Genomic DNA, 20,690 nt, shown 5'->3' with positions numbered 1-20,690 from the left:
AAAGTAATAATAATAGTAACAATAATGTAATAATGGCATAGAAGCGTATCTATAAATACAGATCAACAAATGAAAGAGGAGAAAACAGTCGCAAAACATGCAGTGTATTAAAAACGAAGTACATTTTTTTGCATGCAATAATTTCTTTTTTCAGTTTCAAAGGCATTTTATTCCGTTTCAGTTTACATTTTCATACGTTTCTTCAAAAATTACATTCATTTTATAGATCTGCACGCCTGCAGCAGGGACAGTTCCCTGCCGAGGACTTTTATTATGAAGGAGCTGGAGTTGACAGTGAGTTGTACACCAGCACAGCTTTAGTGAAGGTAGTCAAATAACCTCTTATTCGGTGCATGTTTGTCACTTTAACAATTATTTCAGTTACCAATATCGTGAGTTTCTTAAATATTAAAATACAAGTTTTGAGAGCGCATATTTAAGCTGGTTGTTTTTCGGAAGGTATTGCTAGCCATACAAGCTAATTTACAGCTGTTATGTTTTTGTTAGTTACCTGCATTCTCTGTGTAAAAAAAAAAAAAAAAAAAAAGTATGATTTTATATGTTTGTTTTATTTTCCGACACAATATAGATTTCAAATGTAAATCCAAAGATTTAACCTTTTGAAAAATGCCTTGTTCATAAGCTAGGAATGGGTATGTTGTTGACACCAAACTTGGAGAAGTTGTTTCTCCTGTGTCTTTGGACTGAGATGTTATTTGTTTTCATACTCAGCTGGTCTGTAGATTGAAGGATGGAGCCCAGCGGCAAACCCTCGACAGCACAGATAGTGTTGCTGGCCACTAGCTCGGCTCTGACTGCTGTCTTATACACCATATACAAGAGGAAGTCGAGCCATGTAGCGAAATTAAGGGTAACCAAACACCCCTGGTGCATTTCTTTTAATGATACTACCACTAGAAGAATTAAATCATACTTAAGCGTGTTGTTTAACAGGAGGCCAAGAAGATGCCATTAAATCCAGATCTCAAAACTATCCTTGATGAAGCTCCAGGAAAATGTGTTCCTTATGCAGTTATTGAAGGTATGGCTTCTAAAATAAAAACTAATATTGCACTTTGCTGATGTTCATACAATAATGATTCACTGGAAAATAATTAGAGAAAAAAATAGTATTTAATTGGTGTTAATGTTTAAAATAAATGTACTCATACAGTGTTTGTTTAGGTGTTGTGCGCTCAGTGAAAGAGACCTTGAACAGTCAGTTTGTAGGCAACTGTAAAGGGGTCATCGAGAGGTTAACCCTAAAAGAGAAAAAGATGGTGTGGAATCGAACAACACATATATGGTACATGTTTATAATGTATATAAATTATACACTATACTATGGGTATATTGTCCATTACACTATCAGTTCTTTATAGTTGTTTTTTTTTATCTATAATTTTTTAGCTATCTAAAGAAATTCATACATGGCCATAATTTGTATTTGTCTACAAAATTTTACTCATCTAGGTATAATATCAGAAAGGTTTTAATGTAATTTAAACATAAATTGCAGTTAAAGTTTATTTAAAATATAATTATTAGAAAATGTGTGTTTGTGTGTAGTTTCTAATAATAATTATTATTTATTATGTAGTGTTAATATAAAATATTTCTTATAACATTTACATTTTATTTACGATTTTAAATTACACTTTATTAATTTTAATTGTATTTAAATGTATTTAAATTTTTATTTTAATTAATATTTAATATTAATTTAAATATTAATTATTTTCTTAATATAAAGTAATATTTATAAATATTTAGTTTCAATAATTACACTTAAATTGTGCTTTATTTAAATATTTATATTCAGCATTAGTGCTGTCATTAATCGCATCCAAAATAAGTTTTTTTTTCACATAATATATCTGTGTGCACTGTGTATATTTATTATGTATATATAAATATACACAGTATATATTTCGAAAATATTTACATGTGTATATATGTATAAATATATTTAATATAAACATAACATCTTTCTTAAATATATACATGCATGTGTGTATTTATATACAGTATCTCACAGAAGTGAGAACACCCCTCACAGTTTTGTAAATATTTTATTATATCTTTTCATGTGACAACACTGAAGAAATGACACTTTGCTACAATGTAAAGTAGTGAGTGTACAGCTTATATAACAGTGTAATTTGCTGTCCCCTCAAAATAACTCAACACACAGCCATTAATGTCTAAACCGCTGGTCACAAAAGTCAGTACACCCCTAAGTGAAAATGTCCAAATTGGGCCCAATTAGCCATTTTCTCTCCCCGATGTCATGTGACTCGTAACGCCCCATTCACACGGGGCATCAGCGTTAACGCTTCTCATTTACTTTGAATGGAGTGTGCGTCAAGCGTTGCCAAACTAAATTGTGGGTCCGTCGCGTCGGGTCCGTTGCTCCCGGCAGAAGTTGAAAACTTTTCAACTTTTGAAGCGCCAATGCAGGCGTCAGCCAATCAGATCGCCTTATGCAAGCTTCAGACACGCCCTCCATCAAGCGTTAGTGTTACAAGGTCTCAGGTGTGACCGGGGAGCAGGTGTGTTAAATTTGGTGTTATCGCTCTCACTCTCTCATACTGGTCACTGGAAGTTCAACATGGCACCTCATGGCAAAGAACTCTCTGAGGATCTGAAAAAAATAATTGTTGCTCTACATAAAGATGGCGTAGGCTATAATAAGATTGCCAAGACCCTGAAACTGAGCTGCAGCACGATGGCCAAGACCATACAGCGGTTTAACAGGACAGGGTCCAGTCAGAACAGGCCTCGCCATGGTCGACCAAAGAAGCTGAGTGCACGTGCTCAGCATCATATCCAGAGGCTGTGTTTGGGAAATAGACGTATGAGTGCTGCCAGCATTGCTGCAAAGGTTGAAGGGGTGGGGGGTCAGCCTGTCAGTGCTCAGACCATACGCCGTACACTTCATCAAATTGGTCTGCATGGCTGTCGTCCCAGAAGGAAGCCTCTTCTAAAGATGATGCATAAGAAAGCCCACAAACAGTTTGTTGAAGACAAGCAGACTAAGGACATGGATTACTGGACCATGTCCTGTGGTCTGATGAGACCAAGATAAACTTATTTGGTTCAGATGGCGTCAAGCGTGTGTGGCAGCAACCAGGTAAGGAGTATGAAGACAAGTGTGTCTTGCCTACAGTCAAGCATGGTGGTGGGAGTGTCATGGTCTGGGGCTGCATGAGTGCTGCCGGCACTGGGGAGCTACAGTTCATTGAGGGAACCATGAATGCCAGCATGTACTGTGACATACTGAAGGAGAGACTGGGCCGCAGGGCAGTATTCCAACATGATAACGACCCCAAACACACCTCCAAGACGACCACTGCCTTGCTAAAGAAGCTGAGGGTAAAGGTGATGGACTAGCCAAGCTTGTCTCCAGACCTAAACCCTATTGAGCATCTGTGGGGCATCCTCAAACGGAAGGTGGAGGAGCGCAAGGTCTCTAACATCCACCAGCTCTGTGACGTCGTCATGTAGGAGTGGAAGAGGACTCCAGTGGCAACCTGTGAAGCTCTGGTGAACTCCATGCCCAAGAGGGTTAAGGCAGTGCTGGAAAATAATGGTGGCCACACAAAATATTGACACTTTGGGCCCAATTTGGACATTTTGACTTAGGGGTGTACTGACTTTTGTGGCCAGCGGTTTAGACATTAATGGCTGTGTGTTAAGTTATTTTGAGGGGACAGCAAATTTACACCGTTATACAAGCTGTACACTCACTACTTTACATTGTAGCAAAGTGTCATTTCTTCAGTGTTGTCACATGAAAAGATATAATAAAATATTTACAAAAATGTGAGAGGTGTACTCACTTCTGTGAGATACTGTATACATAATACATATACACAGTACGCACACATTATGTAAACAAAAACTCATTTGGATGCAATTAATCACGATTAATCGTTTAACAGCACTAATTTAAATATACTTAATATTTAAATACATATTAGATTATATTTAAAATATTTATTTTTTATATTAAAATAATGTGTAAAATATTTCATTTTAATGTATACTCTATTTAAATTTTTATACTGTATTTTTTATTATTATTATTATATGTTCAAATAGAGTATACATTAAATATTTTTTAATATAAAATGTTATTTATGATAATATATAGTTTAATAATTATACTTTATTTACCTTTTATAGTACACTATTAAATTTTTATTAGGCTTTCTCATTTATTTAAATATTTAATGTTTTAATCATTTTATTTATCCCTATGCAGCATCAGTAATTTATAATAAAAATATATTTTTCACTGTCAGTAACTGTATATACCTTATTTAATCTGCTAATGCATCATTCTTTTAGGAATGATTGTGAAAAGGTCATCCACCAACGCACCAACACCGTGCCCTTTGACCTCGCCCCACATGATGACACGGTTCCCACAACAGTGCGAGTAGTCCGTCCACTCGATGCTGCTGAATTGGATCTGGAGACCACCTATGAGAACTTTCACCCCTCCCAGCAGTCTCTGACCAACGTCATCAGCCACTTTATCAGTGGTGAGCGCCCGCAGGGCATCCAGGAGACCGAAGAAATGTTACGTCTGGGTGCCAGCATGACGGGCGTAGGGGAGCTGGTGCTAGACAACAACCTGGTTCGTCTTCAACCCCCTAAACAGGGCCTGCGGTACTTCCTCAGCAGCCTGGACTACGACATGCTCCTGAACAAGCAAGAGGGTCACCTGCGGATCTGGAGGATCTTGACGGTGCTGTTTGGCTTGACTGCCTGCGCCACACTATTCTACCTGCTGTGGCGACAGTACGTGCTGCGAAAGGAGCGGAGAAAAGAGCGCAGCCTGCTGGACGAGTACAGGAAGTGGCAGAGCAAACGTTTGCAGGAGCTCCACCTGGAGGAGGAGGATTTGTCTCCTACTTCATGCACAGTGTGCTTGAATCGTGAGCGTTCGTGCGTGTTTCTGGAGTGTGGTCACGTGTGTGCCTGTGAGGAGTGCTATAGGGCCCTGCCCGAACCGAAGAAATGTCCCATATGCAGGGCTACAATAGACAGGATTGTCCCTCTGTATAACAGCTAAAGGCCTGATTAAAAATATGTAATATTATTTTGAAATGAGGCACTTTGAGTGTGAGCACAGTGTTTCATGCTAATATCTTTCAAATGCTCAGCAGTAAAAACAAATCTTCCAGTTTAAGTTGGGTTTTTTTGTGTTCTATTGATTGATCACACTGTTGGCAATTGTTATCTCCACTTGTGCCTGTATGAACTGAAATTAAAAGCCATTTGTTATTTCATCCAAAATCAAAACAAAAAAAAATTATAAAGAGCATTTTCTTTAATAAAAAAAAAATTAAAACAAGGCAATTTTAGCACAATTGTTTTTTGGGTTTTTTTTTCGTTTTTTTGCATTGTGACATTTTTACGACAAATAAGCAAGCATTTTCCATGGTGGTTTAAACTATATTCTCATTATTGTAATACATTTTTTATATCATTCAAAGTTTCTTTAATACAAAGATTTGTTTTTTTTATGGATTTTTAGGCTTTACACTTATTTACAATTAAAATATAAAAATTTAAATCTGTTTTTGTCACGGTATGTAGGCGGGAAAGAGAAGATAATCTTCACAATAAGCAGACTTTAATCATAAACCAAAGAGAATCGCACACTGAAACAAGGTATGACCATAGACGCCAAACGAAGAACAAACACTCTTTAAGTACACAACTTAATGACGGGAAGACGAGACACACCTGTAATCAAATTGAACACAATCAGGGAACAGGAACAGGAAGACCATATATGGGCATGGGAAAACGAGGGAAAACTATAATCAAAAGGCACATGGGACACATAGGAAACTAAACAAAACACACACAGAACAGTCCATGGTGTGACAGTTTTGCATTTCAGTAGTGAATGATTTATTATTAAGGAATGATGAATATGTTACAATACTTAAAGGTCATATAAACAGGCTTTATTTTCTTTATACAAAATAAATCTCTCATGCCCTTACATTTTTGTTGTAAAATATTGATTTGCTCATTTTAAGACATGTTAACTTGATGTTTTGTGGTGCCCTTTCAATATTTTTATTTTTTGTTTTTATTCATGTTTTTTGTAAGAGTTTGAAAGGACTGTGGGTGTTTGTTTTTCTCCATACGTTATAAATTATCATCCGAAGTTTTAATATGAATTAATAAATGGGAATCTCTAAATTACAGGGAAGGTTAAACCAAATCTTTTTGTTATTTGTTCTTCAATATGAAAATTATTTTAATATGATATTAGTTATGCATAATTTACAAAAAAATTACAACGAACTGAAAATAATAAAGAACTTTTGTTCTGTAGTGGATCAGTTCATGTGATGTAATCTGAATTTTCATTTCTATGAAGCAGCTGTGTAAATGTGAGAGCAACATTTCTTCCTACCAGAAGAATAATTAATATATACTTGATCTGGAAAGGACACAATGACGTATTAAATGTCTGCACAGTAACAAACGTCTGTAAAGCCAAAATGATACCACTAAATATTTAGAAATGTATAAACAAATGTCTTGAAAGGCCACAATGAAGGTGGTAGCTCATTTTTTGGGGTTTAAACCTACCACCTTTCAGTTATATAACCATATCTTTAATCACTAAGGTACACTAGAAAAAACAAAGTGAAAGGGGTGGAGCAGCGGCATGCAGGTGATATGAATTAATGTGGATGGAGAAGAAAACATCAGTCATTTTAGATGACAAAAGAAGCAAACACTGTATGTCTCACCCATGCCGTCGCAACAACTGCACATTTTCTTGAGAATTGTACTCGAGTCACACAGTCTCCAGATGTTTTGCAGCAAGTCAAGGAAACCTTGAACAGCCTTGTTGTGTCCCCAACTGAGCAAGCCAGAGGCGACAGCGGCAAGGAACCAAAACTCCCTCTGTGACAGAATGGAGAAAAAAAAAACCTTGGGAGAAACCAGGCTCAGTTGGGGGGGGCCAGTTCTCCTCTGGCCAGGATATTATTGTTTATTTATTGTTTTAATTAAAATTTTAAATGTATTATATTTCTATTTTTATATTGTTGCAATTTCTAACAATAATAGTATTATGTAGTTCGGTATTTTATTATATTTTTAGTTATTTGTTTTATGTTAAGTTTTATTGTTTTTTAAGTTGAGGTCTTCACTGGGGATATGTCCCCGGGGCTCATCCAGGTGTCCGGCCTCCGCCGACGATCAGGGAGACATACATTATCTCCCGGCGCCGATCCACCATCTGATCCGGACACGGACTGAGAAACAGAATAGAAACAGATAAATAGTAGCGTAGATGCCATTCTTCTTATGATGTAACAAGTACATCATGTGTTATGGGGAGTGTCCCCGGTTCCGGTTGATCTAATTAATGCAGCCTAACAATCCTTTAACGGATTTGAATAATAGAACTGTATTAGTGTGTTATGTGTAAGCCAGGTTAAAGAAATGTGTCTTTAATCTAGATTTAAACTGACAGAGTGTGTCTGCCTCCCGAACAGTATTAGGTAGATTGTTCCAGAGTTTGGGTGCTAAATAGGAAAAGGATGTGCCGCCTGCAGTTGATTTTGATATTCTAGGTATTATCAAATGGCCAGAGTTTTAAGAACGCAGCAGACGTGGAGGACTATAATGTGATAAGAGCTCTCTCAAGTACTGAGGAGCTAAGCCATTCAGGGCTTTATAAGTAATTAACAAGATTTTAAAATCTATACGATGTTTGATAGGGAGCCAATGCAGTGTTGACAGAATCGGGCTAATGTGGTCGTACTTCCTGGTTCTAGTAAGGACTCTAGCTACTGCATTTTGGACCAACTGTAATTTGTTGATCAAGCGTACAGAACAACCACCCAATAAAGCATTACAATAGTCTAACCTTGAGGTCATAAACGCATGAATTAGTATTTCTGCATTTGACGCTGAGAGCATAGGTCGCAATTTAGATACGTTTTTGAGATGAAAAAACGCAATTTTTCAGATGCTAGAAACATGGCTTTCAAATTAAAAATTGCTATCAAACAGCACACCTAGGTTCCTAACTGAGGACGAAGAATTGACAGAGCAGCCGTCAAGTGTTAGTGTTCTAGGTTATTACATGTGGGGGTTTTAGGTCTGATAATTAACACCTCTGTTTTTTCAGAATTTAGCAGTAAGAAGTTACTCGTCAACCAGTTTTTTATATCGACTATGCATTCCGTTAGTTTCTCAATTTGGTGTATTTCACTGGGCAGCGAAGAAATATAGAGCTGAGTATCATCAGCATAACAGTGAAAGCTAACACCATGTCTCCTGATAATATCTCCCAAGGGTAACATGTAAAGCATGAAAAGTAACGGCCTTAGTACTGAGCCTTGAGGTACTCCATACTGCACTTGTGATCGATATGATACCTTTTCATTCACTGCTACGAACTGATGGCGTTCAGATAAGTACGATTTGAACCATGCTAATGCACTTCCACTAATGCCAACAAAGTTTTCCCTATCTATTTAAACGAATGTTGTGGTTGATAGTGTCGAACGCAGCGCTAAGATCCAGTAGAACTAATAAAGAGATACAACCACGATCAGATGATAGAAGCAGGTCATTTGTAACTCTAATGAGAGCAGTCTCAGTACTATGATACGGTCTAAATCCTGACTGGAATTCCTCACAAATACTATTTTTTCTCTAAGAAGGAATATAATTGTGAGGATACTACCTTTTGTAGTATCTTTGACAGAAAAGGGAGATTTTAATGAGAGGCTTAATAACAGCCAATTTGAAGGTTTTGGGGACATATCCTAATGACTGATGAATGAATAATAGCCAAAAGAGGCTCTATGACTTCTGGAAGCAGCTCTTTTAGTAGTTTAGATGGAATAGAGTCTAACATACATGTTGTTGGTTTAGACGATTTAACAAATTTATACAACTCTTCCTCTCCTATAGTAGAGAATGAGTGGAATTGTTCCTCAGGGGATCTATAGTGCACTATCTGATGCGATACTGTAGCTGACGGCTGCATGGTTACAATTTCATCTCTGATAGAATCGATCTTGGAAGTGAATTAGTTCATAAAGTCATTACTGCTGTGGGAAATGCCAACACCTGTTGATGCTTTAGTTTTTGTTAATTTAGTGACTGTATTGATAAATACCGGGGGTTATGTTTGTTTTCTTCTAGAAGAGACGAAAAGTAATCAGATCTAGCAGTTTTTAATGCTTTTCTGTAGGATAGGGTATTTTCCCACCAGGCTATTCGAAATACCTCTAGTTTTGTTTTCCTCCATCTGCTCTCCATTTTCCGGGCTGCTCTCTTTAAGGTGCGAGTGTGCTCATTATACCACAGAGTCGGACTGTTTTCTTTGATCTTCCTTAAGCGTAAAGGCGCAAACTGTATCTAAAGTGCTAGAAAAGATAGAGTCCATAGTTTCTGTTACATCATCATGTTTTTCTGTGCTGTTGGATATGCTGAGAAATTTATATAAATCAGGAAGATTACTTACAAAGCAGTCTTTTGTGGTAGAGGTGATGGTTCTACCATACTTGTAACAAGGAGTAGAATTTACAGTTTTAGCTATATGGAGTTTACACAAGACTAGATAATGATCTGAGATATCATCGCTTTGCTGCAGAATTTCAACACCACTAACATCAATTCCATGTGACAGTATTAAATCTAGAGTATGATTTTGACAATGAGTAGGTCCGGAAACGTGTTGTCTAACCCCAATAGAGTTCAGAATGTCTATGAATGCTTATCCTAATGCATCTTTTTCATTATCGACATGGATATTAAAATCACCAACAATTAAGACTTTATCTGCAGCCAGTACTAACTCAGATAGAAAATCAGAAAATTATTTAATAAAGTCTGTGTGGTGCCCTGATGGCCTGTATATAGTAGCCAGTACAAACATCACAGAGGATTTATCACTAACATGTGTTTCTCTAGATAATGTTATACGCAGCACCATAACTTCAAACGAGTTATACTTAAAGCCTGCCCTTACTGAGAATATTGCTATAAATTGTAGCAACACCTCCCCCTTTACCTTTCGGACGTGGGTCATTTTTATAGCAGTAATCTTGGGGTGTGGACTCATTTAAAGTAATGTATTCATCCGGTTTTAGCCATGTTTCTGTCAAACAGAGCAAATCTAGATTATTATCATTGATCAAATAATTTACAAAAAGTGCTTTTGTAGAAAGGGACCTGATATTCAGTAAGCCAAGCTTTATCAATTGTTTCTCTGTATTGTAAAAAAAAATTATTTGTTGAACATCAATTAAATTGTTACTCTTAATTTGGTTTGGACGTTTTTTGTATTTTCAACAAACACATTCTCTATAATGTGATATCTAGGTGAAAGAGTCTCTGTGTGCTGAGAATTAACTGACTTCGGCGGCTATAGACGGTCGGTTTAGCCAGTCTGTCTGCTTCCTGACCTGGGCCCCAGTTAGTCAAGTACAAACTCTAAGACTATGTGCCATATTTCTAGAGAGAAGAGCGGCACCACCCCAGGAGGGATGAATGCCATCTCTTTTCAACAGGTCAGGTCACTTTTAAATTTGCCAAGATGTCAGGCGCTCTGGCTCCCGGTAAACATTGGACTATGGTGGCTGGTGTCTCTATTTTCACGTTCCGTACAATAGAATCGCTAATAACTAGAGCACTTTCATCAGGTTTCTCAGTGGGTGTCTCACTGAGTGGGGAGAACCTGTTTGATGTTCTGATCGGAACGGAAGAGCAACTAGGCCGCCTCACAGTCACCCAGCTGCCCTGCTGCACGGGCTCAACCTGAACCGAACAATGTACAGGACTCCCTGAGCTAGTCACATCCAAAGCAGTATCTACAGTCCTCACATTCTTACTATCCTCAACTAAAGTTTGGATGCATGTCTCTAATTCTGAAACCTTCTCTGTCAGCCTAACTATTTCCCTGCATTTATCACATGTGAATCCCTCGTCGCTGACAGAGAGAGATAAACTATACATGTGACATGAAGTGCAAACAACAATAGCAGGAGAAGAAGCATTACACTTGCGCTACACTCGCGGTTTTAAAAAGCGAACGATCAAATTAGTTCGATTAGTTTAATAGATAATACCATAAATATTAAGTTATATATTATCACTTTAAACAACAGAGAGTGAAAGTAAGGTAAAGATTCAATAAAAAAGCGGAGCTACAAACACAAAACCTCTCAGCAGCACAACAGACTGGGTGTGGTTGGATCTAGATCCAACTACTCCCACCTTACATTTACCTAAACCTACCCGTCTCCACCCCCTGATCCCTAAACCCACCCATCCCCACCCCTAAACCTACCAATCTGCACCCCCTAGATGTAGATCCAACCCGCCCCCTGGATCTTTGTTCTGCAGTGAGAGGCTACTGATTAATTGCACATGAAAAGAAAAAAAAAAAAAAAGAGTACTACTGTATCTGACCAATAGATGGAGCTAAATACCTTTCTGTCTTTACCAACACACTTTAATCTTGGAGGATCACCATGGGTTTGTTAGTACTGATATAACCATCAACATGATGCCTTAAACTATTAAAACCACCAGAAATCTTCAAAACCTCTCATAAACCTCAGATAAAATAATTTAAACCACTAATAAGCCACTAATGATTTACTGTATGTCCAGATTGTAGTCTACAGCCATAGAATGAAATTAAAGCATACAAGTCATATTATAGGACTACAATATAACAATATTATTATGAATATGAATATGACTTTGCATTAACATTAGTATTATATAATGGTAGGTGATGTTCTTAATAAAAGCGCTACAGAAGAAATCGAGTTTGTTTTTTAAGACTAAAAATGTTACAGTAAAAACAAACTGGTTAACTGTATAATTTATATGTATGTAAAAAATCTACTTTGAATGTGTAATTTGTAATTTTATTGTAAACTGTTTTAAAAAATGTTTTGGAAGGAAAATGCATTGATTTTAATAGCTAAGATTTTAATAGCTCGATTAATATATTAATTACTGTAATCCTGTAAAAACACATCATCATTGTATTTTTATGCTAAAGTTCTGGTGAACACAGCAGCCTTTTATAATATTTCACAGTACATTACCTGCATATGAGTTTTGCTTAAATGCACAATTGTGATTAGATTATGAATTTCAAGGAATAGTTCACCCAAAAGTATCAATTTTATGACACTTTACTCAACCTCAGGCTAATCCAAAAAGTAGATGAGTTTCTTTCTTCATTGGAACAGATCTGGAGAAATTTAGAATTGCACCACTCGCTCACTAATGTATCCTCTGCAGTGAATGGGTGCCGTCAGAATGGGAGTCGAAGCAGCTGATAAAACATCACAATAATCCACACAACTCCAGTCCATCAGTTAACATCTTGTAAAGTGAAAAGCTGCGTGTGTTCTGGCTAAAATACAAGTCCCCCTTCTGTAATATTGTTTTCCGGATTATTGTGGTGTTTTTATCAGCTGTTTGGACTTTCATTCTGACGGCACCCATTCACTGCAGAGCATCCATTTGGGAATTCTAAATTCTAAATTTCTCCAAATCTGTTCTGATAAGGAAACAAACTCATCTACATCTTGGATTGCCCTGCATGAGGATGAGCACATTTTTATTCCCACAACCTAAACTCATGTCACCCATACGCATGTTCTAAATGGTTACTTGTGAAATATGATGACACGGCATGAATCAACCCTGATTGTATTCAACCCCATATCTTTTACAGCTAAGCCACAGTTCCCATGTGCAAAGACACGAGTGTGACAAGCTTCTGGGTGGCAGTGATGGTTAGTCACGAATCAACCCTAGTGGGATGCAAACCCACATCTTTAACCACTAAACCACAGCACCCAGGCAGCAGAGTGAGGTGGGGGAGGGGGGTGTAGTGACGTCTCTCTGCTCTCTGAGGATCCGTGCGTGTTTTTGCATCGCGCTCCTGTTTTGCATCTACATCAGTTTTTCCGAGTGACTCCTGCCCATCGCCTGTAAGTAACGACAGGAAAAGTGAAAGTGACTCCCGTAGTATGAAGGTAAAACACAGCTGCATCTGATCTTGACAGTGAGGTTCTCGCGCGCCGTTCTTTACAGAGCCCTAGTTATCGATCCTTCCTATCTCTCTTCATCGATTATTGTGACCGGGATCATGTCAGAAGTGCTGCCTTACGATGAGAACATCTCTCATTATGGCGATGATGGGGATGAAGAGCAGATATCCCTCACCTGTCGTCTGCAGAACAACTTCAGTTCTGGGCAGAACAAGCGAGCTCCGAAACTCGGACAGATCGGACGCAGTAAGAGAGGTGGGAAAACCACTTATTTACGTTGTTTCATAGGTGTTGGTTTTCTAATCTTAAAACATATAGCCTATTAATGCTGACATATTCATGCATGACAATTAATGAGTCAAACTGATGCCTTCTTTTCACTATTACCTTTGATATGATACCGATGCCTTAAATATGCAAATTTATGGCATCACGTGATGATGTCAGTGTGACGCGTTTGCATTTACTTCTGCCTTATTGTGAGTTCATATGAGTTTTTATCTCATGGCAAATTCTTTAGTTTTCTAGTCAAAAGAGGGCTTATTGACTAATAGAAACTTTTTTGTTTCACTTTAAACAAAAGTATAGACATATACATACATGCATATGTGTGTGTGTGTGTGTGTGTGTGTGTGTGTGTGTGTGTGTGTCTAAAGTGTAGCCTACATTTTAGGTGCTGAAATTGATAACACAAAATGTTTATTGAAAAATTATCCCAAAAAACAAAAACAAATGCACAATATTTTTGTTAAAGGGGCTGAAATGTAACTCATTATATATATATATATATATATATATATATATATATATATATATATATATATATATATATATATATATATATATATATATATATATAAACTAGCTTCAGGAACATTATCCGTGAAATTTCACAGATTTGCTGCTGCAAAAAAAAATTAAAATAAATAAACACTACAATCTAAGCTGGTTTGCTGTGTTTTTACTGCATAAATATATTTTTTAAATAATTTATTTTTATTTTTTATTTGCTTTTTTAAATTGTATTTTACTTTCATCTTGTTCTTATTCCAATAAATAAATAAAGCTATGGGTTCTTCGTTATTTTTTATCACCTTGTAACTTTTTGCAGTTCAATTAAAAGTTTTTAAAATGTTAAAAGTATTATATTTAATCTTAGTCCATCCAGTATTATCAGGTCATACCAAACAATATACTTAACAATTGCCCCAGAATTAGAAAATAAATGAATTATAGCATGCCATTCTGTTTTCATCCATTATTTATAATCGTTTTATTTTTTTATGTCATTTCTTCAAGGGTATCACGTTTGACCCCAGTGCCCCTTGTGATTTCTCTTTCAGTTGTCATAGAAGACGACAGAATTGATGAAGTCCTTAACAACACGGCAGAGAAGTCATCAGCGGGAGTGTAACGCACAAGCACGTTGTTAAAGCGGCAGGAAATCGTGGGTTCTGTGCATTCTGCATCGAAAGCACTTTGCAGTCCCTCTTAGAATGGGTTGAATTACACGGTGCAGCAGCAGGCGAGGAGAACGTACCTGCTGCGGGCATCCAAATGGAGGAAGTCTGTCTGCTTTCTCTCTTTAAGGGCATGTTTCATATCCCTTCTTATAAAGTGACATCCTACACTGGACAAACAAGTCCTATGTTGTTTAATACATGTGGAGTTGGTCTGTAGTGGTCCAGATTCAGTTTATATTGTGAGAGGAATGCATTGATCTCACAAGCACAAACATGACAACATTCTTTATTTTGCTGTGAGACTGAGCACTTGGTTTCTCCGTATCTTTTCGTGCACAATGAAAGTGTTTTTCACTTTAAATATCCTAATTATGATCTCTTGGAGACATTTTTTGTTCTTTTGCAGAGACGACAGACTGAGCAAATGTTTTTTTTATAGGACGAGAGAGGAAAGACTACTTTTTTTAAATCAATTTTTTCATGTTGCATATTGTAATTTTTTGATGTGGCTGCAAACTGCCTGCTTAGCCTGAATTCAAAAGCTTATTTTTATATCAAAGTGCAATTTCTGAAAAGGAAAAAAAAAAACGCTTATTTGAGTTATAGTGGTAGCACTTTCAAACGTTGTTGTCACAACTCTCAGCTAAATGGATTTTGATCACTTCTGTGCCAAAATTTTGCAAAATATGCCAGTCGACTTGTGTTTCCGTTCACCCGAGTAATGTGAAGTTTTCCAGGCCTGCCTCTCATATATGTGTCAGGGCTTTTTAATGGCTTTATTTTTTTTTGCATGAGACAGGCACAAACGCCTCCTTCTGTGGCAGTGAATTACTTAAATATTTACATTAATGTTGCTCTGAATGACAAACCTCAGACTCTTGAATATTGTGTATGTTGCACTTCTCTATACTGTTAAACAGGGCTATAGTTGCAATGAAATGTATGACCAATAAAATGTGATTATATAACAGAACTCCACCACCCTCACTGTACGCTATGTGAAATTTCTTCCCTTTGTTGAAGATGAAGCTTCGGCCTTGATTTCCTCTTTTATCAATTACAAGGTGGAGCTTCTCTTATTAAAACAGGCCTGTTCTGATATAACAGTCTTGAGTTGTCAGGTCAGAAACGAGGAATGCATTTCAGTTTTTTAACCCGAAGCATGTGCTTCAGTCTCTTAAAAGGTATATCCTATTTTCAAAAAAAGTTAATAAATGTTAATAAGTGTAAAATAGTTCAACAAATTAAATATTGACCCTAAAATGAGCAACAACAACAAAGAATGTGTCTACAATTATTTATTTTGCCATAAAAGTATATTAAAGCCAGGCACTGCCCTGAAGTTGATGTTAAAATACACAGTTTCTAAAGATAACTTTGAGATTTAAACTGTTAGCATGAGTTTCAACTACTATCAGGATCATATAACGCATTTAAACCTGGTAACCTGGTAAAGGATTCACGAAGCTCCACCTACAGGAATTACACATATATTTCATAACTAAAAGTTGGTCTGGCTTAAAAAAGAAAAAGCACAATACTTAAAAGATGATGATGATGAGCTTTACAACTGAAATAAATCACATTTCTGTACAGATTAATTAATGTATACTACCATTTAAATAGGTCAGAAAGTTTTTTAAAGACATGAATACTTTCATTCAGCAAGGACAAATTAAATTGATCAAAACTGACAGTAAAGACTGCAAAAGATTTCAATTTCAAATAAATTATATTCCTTAGAGTTCATCAGATAAATCTGAAGAAAAATGCATCACAGTTTCCACAAGAATATTAAGCAACTCAGCTGTTTTAAAGATTGATAATAATTAGAAATAAGAAATTCTTGAGCCACAAATCAGGATATTAGAAAAATTTCTGAAGGATCATGTGACTCTGAAAACTGGAGTAATGACAGGAATACTAAATTACAATATATTAATTTAAAATGTAATACTATTTCACAATATTTACAGTTTTTTTTTATCAAATACATGCAGCCTTGATGAGCATAAGAGAAGCCTTCTCCCAAACTTTTTAACTGTAATGAAAAATGTAACATTTCCACTTTGAGGCCCTGTTTACACTAGTGCGTTTTCGTTTTAAAATGGCATTTTACATTGGCGTTTCCACTGCATTTCAGAAACGATCTCCCCATTTACATTACACAACTGAAAACGCATGTCACGTGACCATTCATGCAAGTACAACCATAGATTCCCTATTATTTAGATGGCGGACGCGTCTGCGTGCTTGGAGCGGTCAAATGGGGAATCTACCCATACACATCTATGGGTTCAACAATGAGCATGATGTTACTGTTTACACGGTCATCACAAGGATACGCAGAGCGAATGTGGGCAATATATATATATTGGTTGTTTGTATTTTATTGAATCAGGTACCTGAACCACAGATGAATCCTGATGACTTTCTTCTGATGTTGGTAGTGCTCTCAGAGGAACACAGTTTGATGTTCAACTACACTGATATTCTATGGTAAAACAAGATCCTTGACTACTGATTGTTTTTTTCTTCTTGAATCCATGGAAATAAGTAAATATCAGGTACTTGTTTCACTTGTTGAACAGAATCTGTTGCAGAAATGAGTCAAAGTCTGTTCACATCTCTGTGGTTAGATCAGTGTGCACAATAATGTGTCTTTGACCTTCATTATGTATGTTTTGATTATACTGGGTTGTAAATAAAATACAAATAATAATTTAAAAAAAACATTTTTTCAGTCTCCTCACTCTCTGTCTTACTTGCCTCAGTCACAGTCACACTGATGGCCCATTAGCAGCTTTAGGGGAGGGCCCTTTGTCTCTCAGGTGAAAATCACTTAATATTCAAGCCCATTATCACTCTCTCGCATATTGGCTTTCGATCACAAAACATGTCTTTAAAAATTTAAATCAATATATTGTTTTCTGTGCATGATTAAGCAGAATGATTTTCACATAATTGTGAAGTAAATATTCTAGCCTAGAAGACTGATTACCCTAAAGTCTTATTCAGGACGATTTAGTGTGGCTTTTATGGCCTTATTTCAGCTACATTTTTTCCCCAAAATTTACTAACCACGCATAATATTATTTTTTTCTAAAAAATGCAAACATGTACATCCATCTTGGTCACATATTATTGTAGCACAGTTTGTGCTGAATACAAAAAAAATACATGTTGGTCAATAGTATGTTATAAGTAGCTGAAATAAGCACAAATATCAGGGCATGTCAAAACATCTCAAGGGCCCCAAAATCACCTCAGGCCCCAGAGGGTTAAACATGCTTTTTAAAAGACATGATTAGAGTTTTGGTAACAGACTGAGAAAAGTGCATCCATCTTCCACTTAAAAATTGTGTAAAAAATTAAATAAAGTTACCGGAGATGGACCAATACAGATTTTGAATAGTTAAATGTGTATTACTAGATTCAGTCTTTAAAAAATATAGAAAATGAAAAAAAATTTTGAAGAGTTTTGGAAGCAAATGGCACCCATTCGGTGGAATGACCCATAAACGATAGGCGTAACCGTAGCAAAAGTTTTGCGTTTTACAAGGAAAACGCACTAGTGTAAACGGGGAATGCCTAATTGACATTCAGATTTATCCTCACCAAAATGGCCAACCAATCAAACCTACAGATTATTTTCTGAGAACTGAGTTTGTTGAGCCACTAAATCCAGAATCTCCTGAAAGCAACCTGTAGTTCTTCCCTATACCAGCTCATTAGGACCCCCAGATGAGCAGGTAATCGGGTGAGAGGAACGTCACAACAGTTCATTTTCTCTTTACGCTTAAAAGCTTCAATGGCACCATTTGGACAACATGAGAACTGGGTTTACTTACTCAATTACAACATTTCCACCCTATTTTCTCAAAGGAAATGGAGCAGAGCTGCTCAAATAAATGGTTTATGTAGAAAACATGAGGCTGCAGGGGAAATAGCAAAGAAATGAAGAAAGTAAAGTACTCAGTGTCTTTGTGTTGCTTTGAAAGTCTGTGCGGTATCTGCTCTCTCTCCCACATTACTGAACTCTCTCTACAGTCAGAAGTGAGCTGAACGCACTCAGAAAGCACTAGAATGACTTTACAAGTTCAGCTTTTTTTACTTTCATTTTTATTTTAAATTGCTGAGTGCAAGAGAAGCAAGAATGTGATGTTCCTTCTCTGAACATGCCCTCATAACACTTATAACACATTATGCTGCTGAAATGATTTACTTGTAAACACATTTTGGTTTTCACTGAACAGCACCGAATAAATCAGTCAGAGTAGATCTGAGACAATGTGATACTTAGGTCTGTGAATATGTTGTTGTGTGTATTACAATTTACTGTACAATTTCTGTAAAATGTTAGTGATTTAAATGGAAAAAGAATAAAAGAAAGCCATAGCATATGTAAAATACATTTTTGGAAGTAAAAAAAAAGGATTCTCAATTTATGGTTAAATTAGATTAAAATTACATTTTAAAATATTATTAAAATTATACAAATTATGTACATATTGTTAAAAGGATCTACTCATAATTCACAGCAAATAGAAACTTGTCTGTGTGATGCATTACATTGGATTATTATTGATAATTTATTATTATTATCTATTATTTTAATAGGATTTTTTGGGAAATATTTAAGCACGACAAAGATAGTGTAGTTTCTTAAAATGTACTCCAAAAGTAATTATAAATATTTTTAAAAATGTTGAATAAATCTGTTATTATTTTATCTGTAATCTGTCCATGGTTAAAAAACAACAACAACTTTTTTCTAGTATAGTAGGCCTATTAGTCATTAATCAGGATATTTGATCTAACATCATGATTAATGACTAAGTCAGCTTATTATTATTATTGTCAGCAGCATTTTTATTAGCATTTGTATTTTATTACATGCTTTATGTGAATAATTTCAAATACAACAAAGATTTAAAGAAGATTGAGTGGGATAAGATTAGGGGTGACCCCGAATAGTCGACGATTCGATGCTTCGATAGGAGGAGCCTGATTCGACTCCCAATCTCACAGTCGAATATTCGCAGGGTGTTATGATCATGTCATTTTGGCTATGTGGGGGTGCTCAAATGTCTGATTTCACATAGGACCACCGGTTTTCTCCCAATAAGTTAATATACACCCTATTATGATAACGCTGTAAATAAGAATCTGAAAAGAAAGAAGCTTTAAATAAATATTTTAACGTGCGTGAATAAATCCAACCACCCCTATAGATTTAAAGGAGCACTCCACTTTTTTTGGAAATAGGCTCATTTTACAACTCCCTAGAGTTAAACAGTTGGGTTTTATCGTTTTTGAATGCATTCAGCCGATCTCCGGGTCTGGCGGTAGCACTTTTAGCTTAGCTTAGCATAGGTCATTGAATCGGATTAGAGCATTAGCATTTGGTCATCAAATATTTTTGTTCATTTTTGAGCGAGATGCTAATAGTCTAATCCGATTCAAATGCAAACTTCAGGAGCTTGACAGAGGGGTCTTTAGATGTGCAGTCGTTGGTGTACAGAGAGAAGAGCAGTGGGGAGAGATCCTCACATAAGTCCTTGGTCTGTCCAGGTGTTGCAGTATGTAATGCAGTCCCATGTTGACTGCATCATCCACAGACCTGTTTGCTCTGTAGGCAAACTGCAGGGGGTCCAGTAAGGGTCCAGTGGAGGCCTTCAGATAAATCAAAAGCAGTCTTTCAAATTATTTCATGGCCACAGACATTAGAGCCACAGGTCTGTAGTCATTAAGTCCAGTAAATTTGGATTCTTTGGGACGGGGATGATGATGGAGCGTTTGAAGCAGGGTAATGTTTTAGGCCACTACTAGTGAATCATAAAAATCACATTTTCAAAATCAATCTTGGGGTGTCAACAAATACAATTATAATGTCTTTAATTAAACAATTATATCTCACAGGCTTATTGAGGAACTACCAATTTGGGGACAAAAACAAAAAAACGAAAGTGTTATTGTGTGTTGGCATCTCATTAGAGCTCCAGCAGAAGATGCGGAGCAGCACGTGAATCCACTTCTCCTTCACTATTCTGTCCACTCTGTACACACAGAAGTGCTAATGGTACGGCTGGCTGCCATGACAACAGATGCTCAGTGTTGTCCTGGAGCAGCGATGTGAGCAAAA

At 36.5% G+C, this 20,690-nt stretch overlaps 2 protein-coding genes across 4 annotated transcripts; both read left to right on the top strand.

Annotated features, from left to right (window-relative positions):
- Positions 1 to 257: 257 nt before the first annotated feature.
- On the top strand, positions 258 to 6,247 carry LOC306860643 (mitochondrial ubiquitin ligase activator of NFKB 1-like). 3 transcript variants are annotated; one of them, XM_079402445.1, is made up of 5 exons: positions 258 to 326; positions 733 to 871; positions 955 to 1,042; positions 1,186 to 1,306; positions 4,354 to 6,247. In XM_079402445.1, the coding sequence occupies exons 2-5, from the start codon at positions 752 to 754 to the stop codon at positions 5,081 to 5,083; spliced, it is 1,059 nt and encodes a 352-aa protein (XP_079258571.1). In that variant the 5' UTR covers positions 258 to 326; positions 733 to 751; the 3' UTR covers positions 5,084 to 6,247. The 3 variants fall into 3 exon arrangements, with proteins under 3 accessions (XP_079258571.1, XP_079258572.1, XP_079258573.1); XM_079402446.1 differs by having other exon boundaries at positions 271 to 294; positions 4,354 to 6,241; XM_079402447.1 differs by having other exon boundaries at positions 294 to 392; positions 4,354 to 6,225.
- Positions 6,248 to 12,912: 6,665 nt separating this feature from the next.
- Positions 12,913 to 15,510, top strand: LOC306860494 (calcium/calmodulin-dependent protein kinase II inhibitor 2-like). The gene is made up of 3 exons (XM_079402229.1): positions 12,913 to 13,022; positions 13,126 to 13,337; positions 14,426 to 15,510. Exons 2-3 carry the CDS (start codon positions 13,181 to 13,183, stop codon positions 14,494 to 14,496), a joined length of 228 nt encoding a protein of 75 aa, XP_079258355.1. The 5' UTR covers positions 12,913 to 13,022; positions 13,126 to 13,180; the 3' UTR covers positions 14,497 to 15,510.
- Positions 15,511 to 20,690: the final 5,180 nt, after the last annotated feature.

The sequence above is a fragment of the Barbus barbus genome, assembly GCF_936440315.1.
Source record: "Barbus barbus genome assembly, chromosome: 41".
Lineage (NCBI taxonomy): Eukaryota > Metazoa > Chordata > Actinopteri > Cypriniformes > Cyprinidae > Barbus > Barbus barbus.
The sequence above is the reverse complement of the archived record's forward strand: the minus strand, read 5'-3'. Positions and strand labels throughout refer to the sequence as shown.

Coding starts and splice junctions, on each gene's coding strand:
- LOC306860643 (XM_079402445.1), top strand. CDS start 752: ATGGAGCCCAGCGGCAAACCCTCGACAGCACAGATAGTGTTGCTGGCC. Junction 1,043..1,185: donor TCCTTATGCAGTTATTGAAG/GTATGGCTTCTA, acceptor GTGTTTGTTTAG/GTGTTGTGCGCTCAGTGAAA. Junction 1,307..4,353: donor AATCGAACAACACATATATG/GTACATGTTTAT, acceptor TCATTCTTTTAG/GAATGATTGTGAAAAGGTCA.
- LOC306860494 (XM_079402229.1), top strand. CDS start 13,181: ATGTCAGAAGTGCTGCCTTACGATGAGAACATCTCTCATTATGGCGAT. Junction 13,338..14,425: donor GATCGGACGCAGTAAGAGAG/GTGGGAAAACCA, acceptor TTTCTCTTTCAG/TTGTCATAGAAGACGACAGA.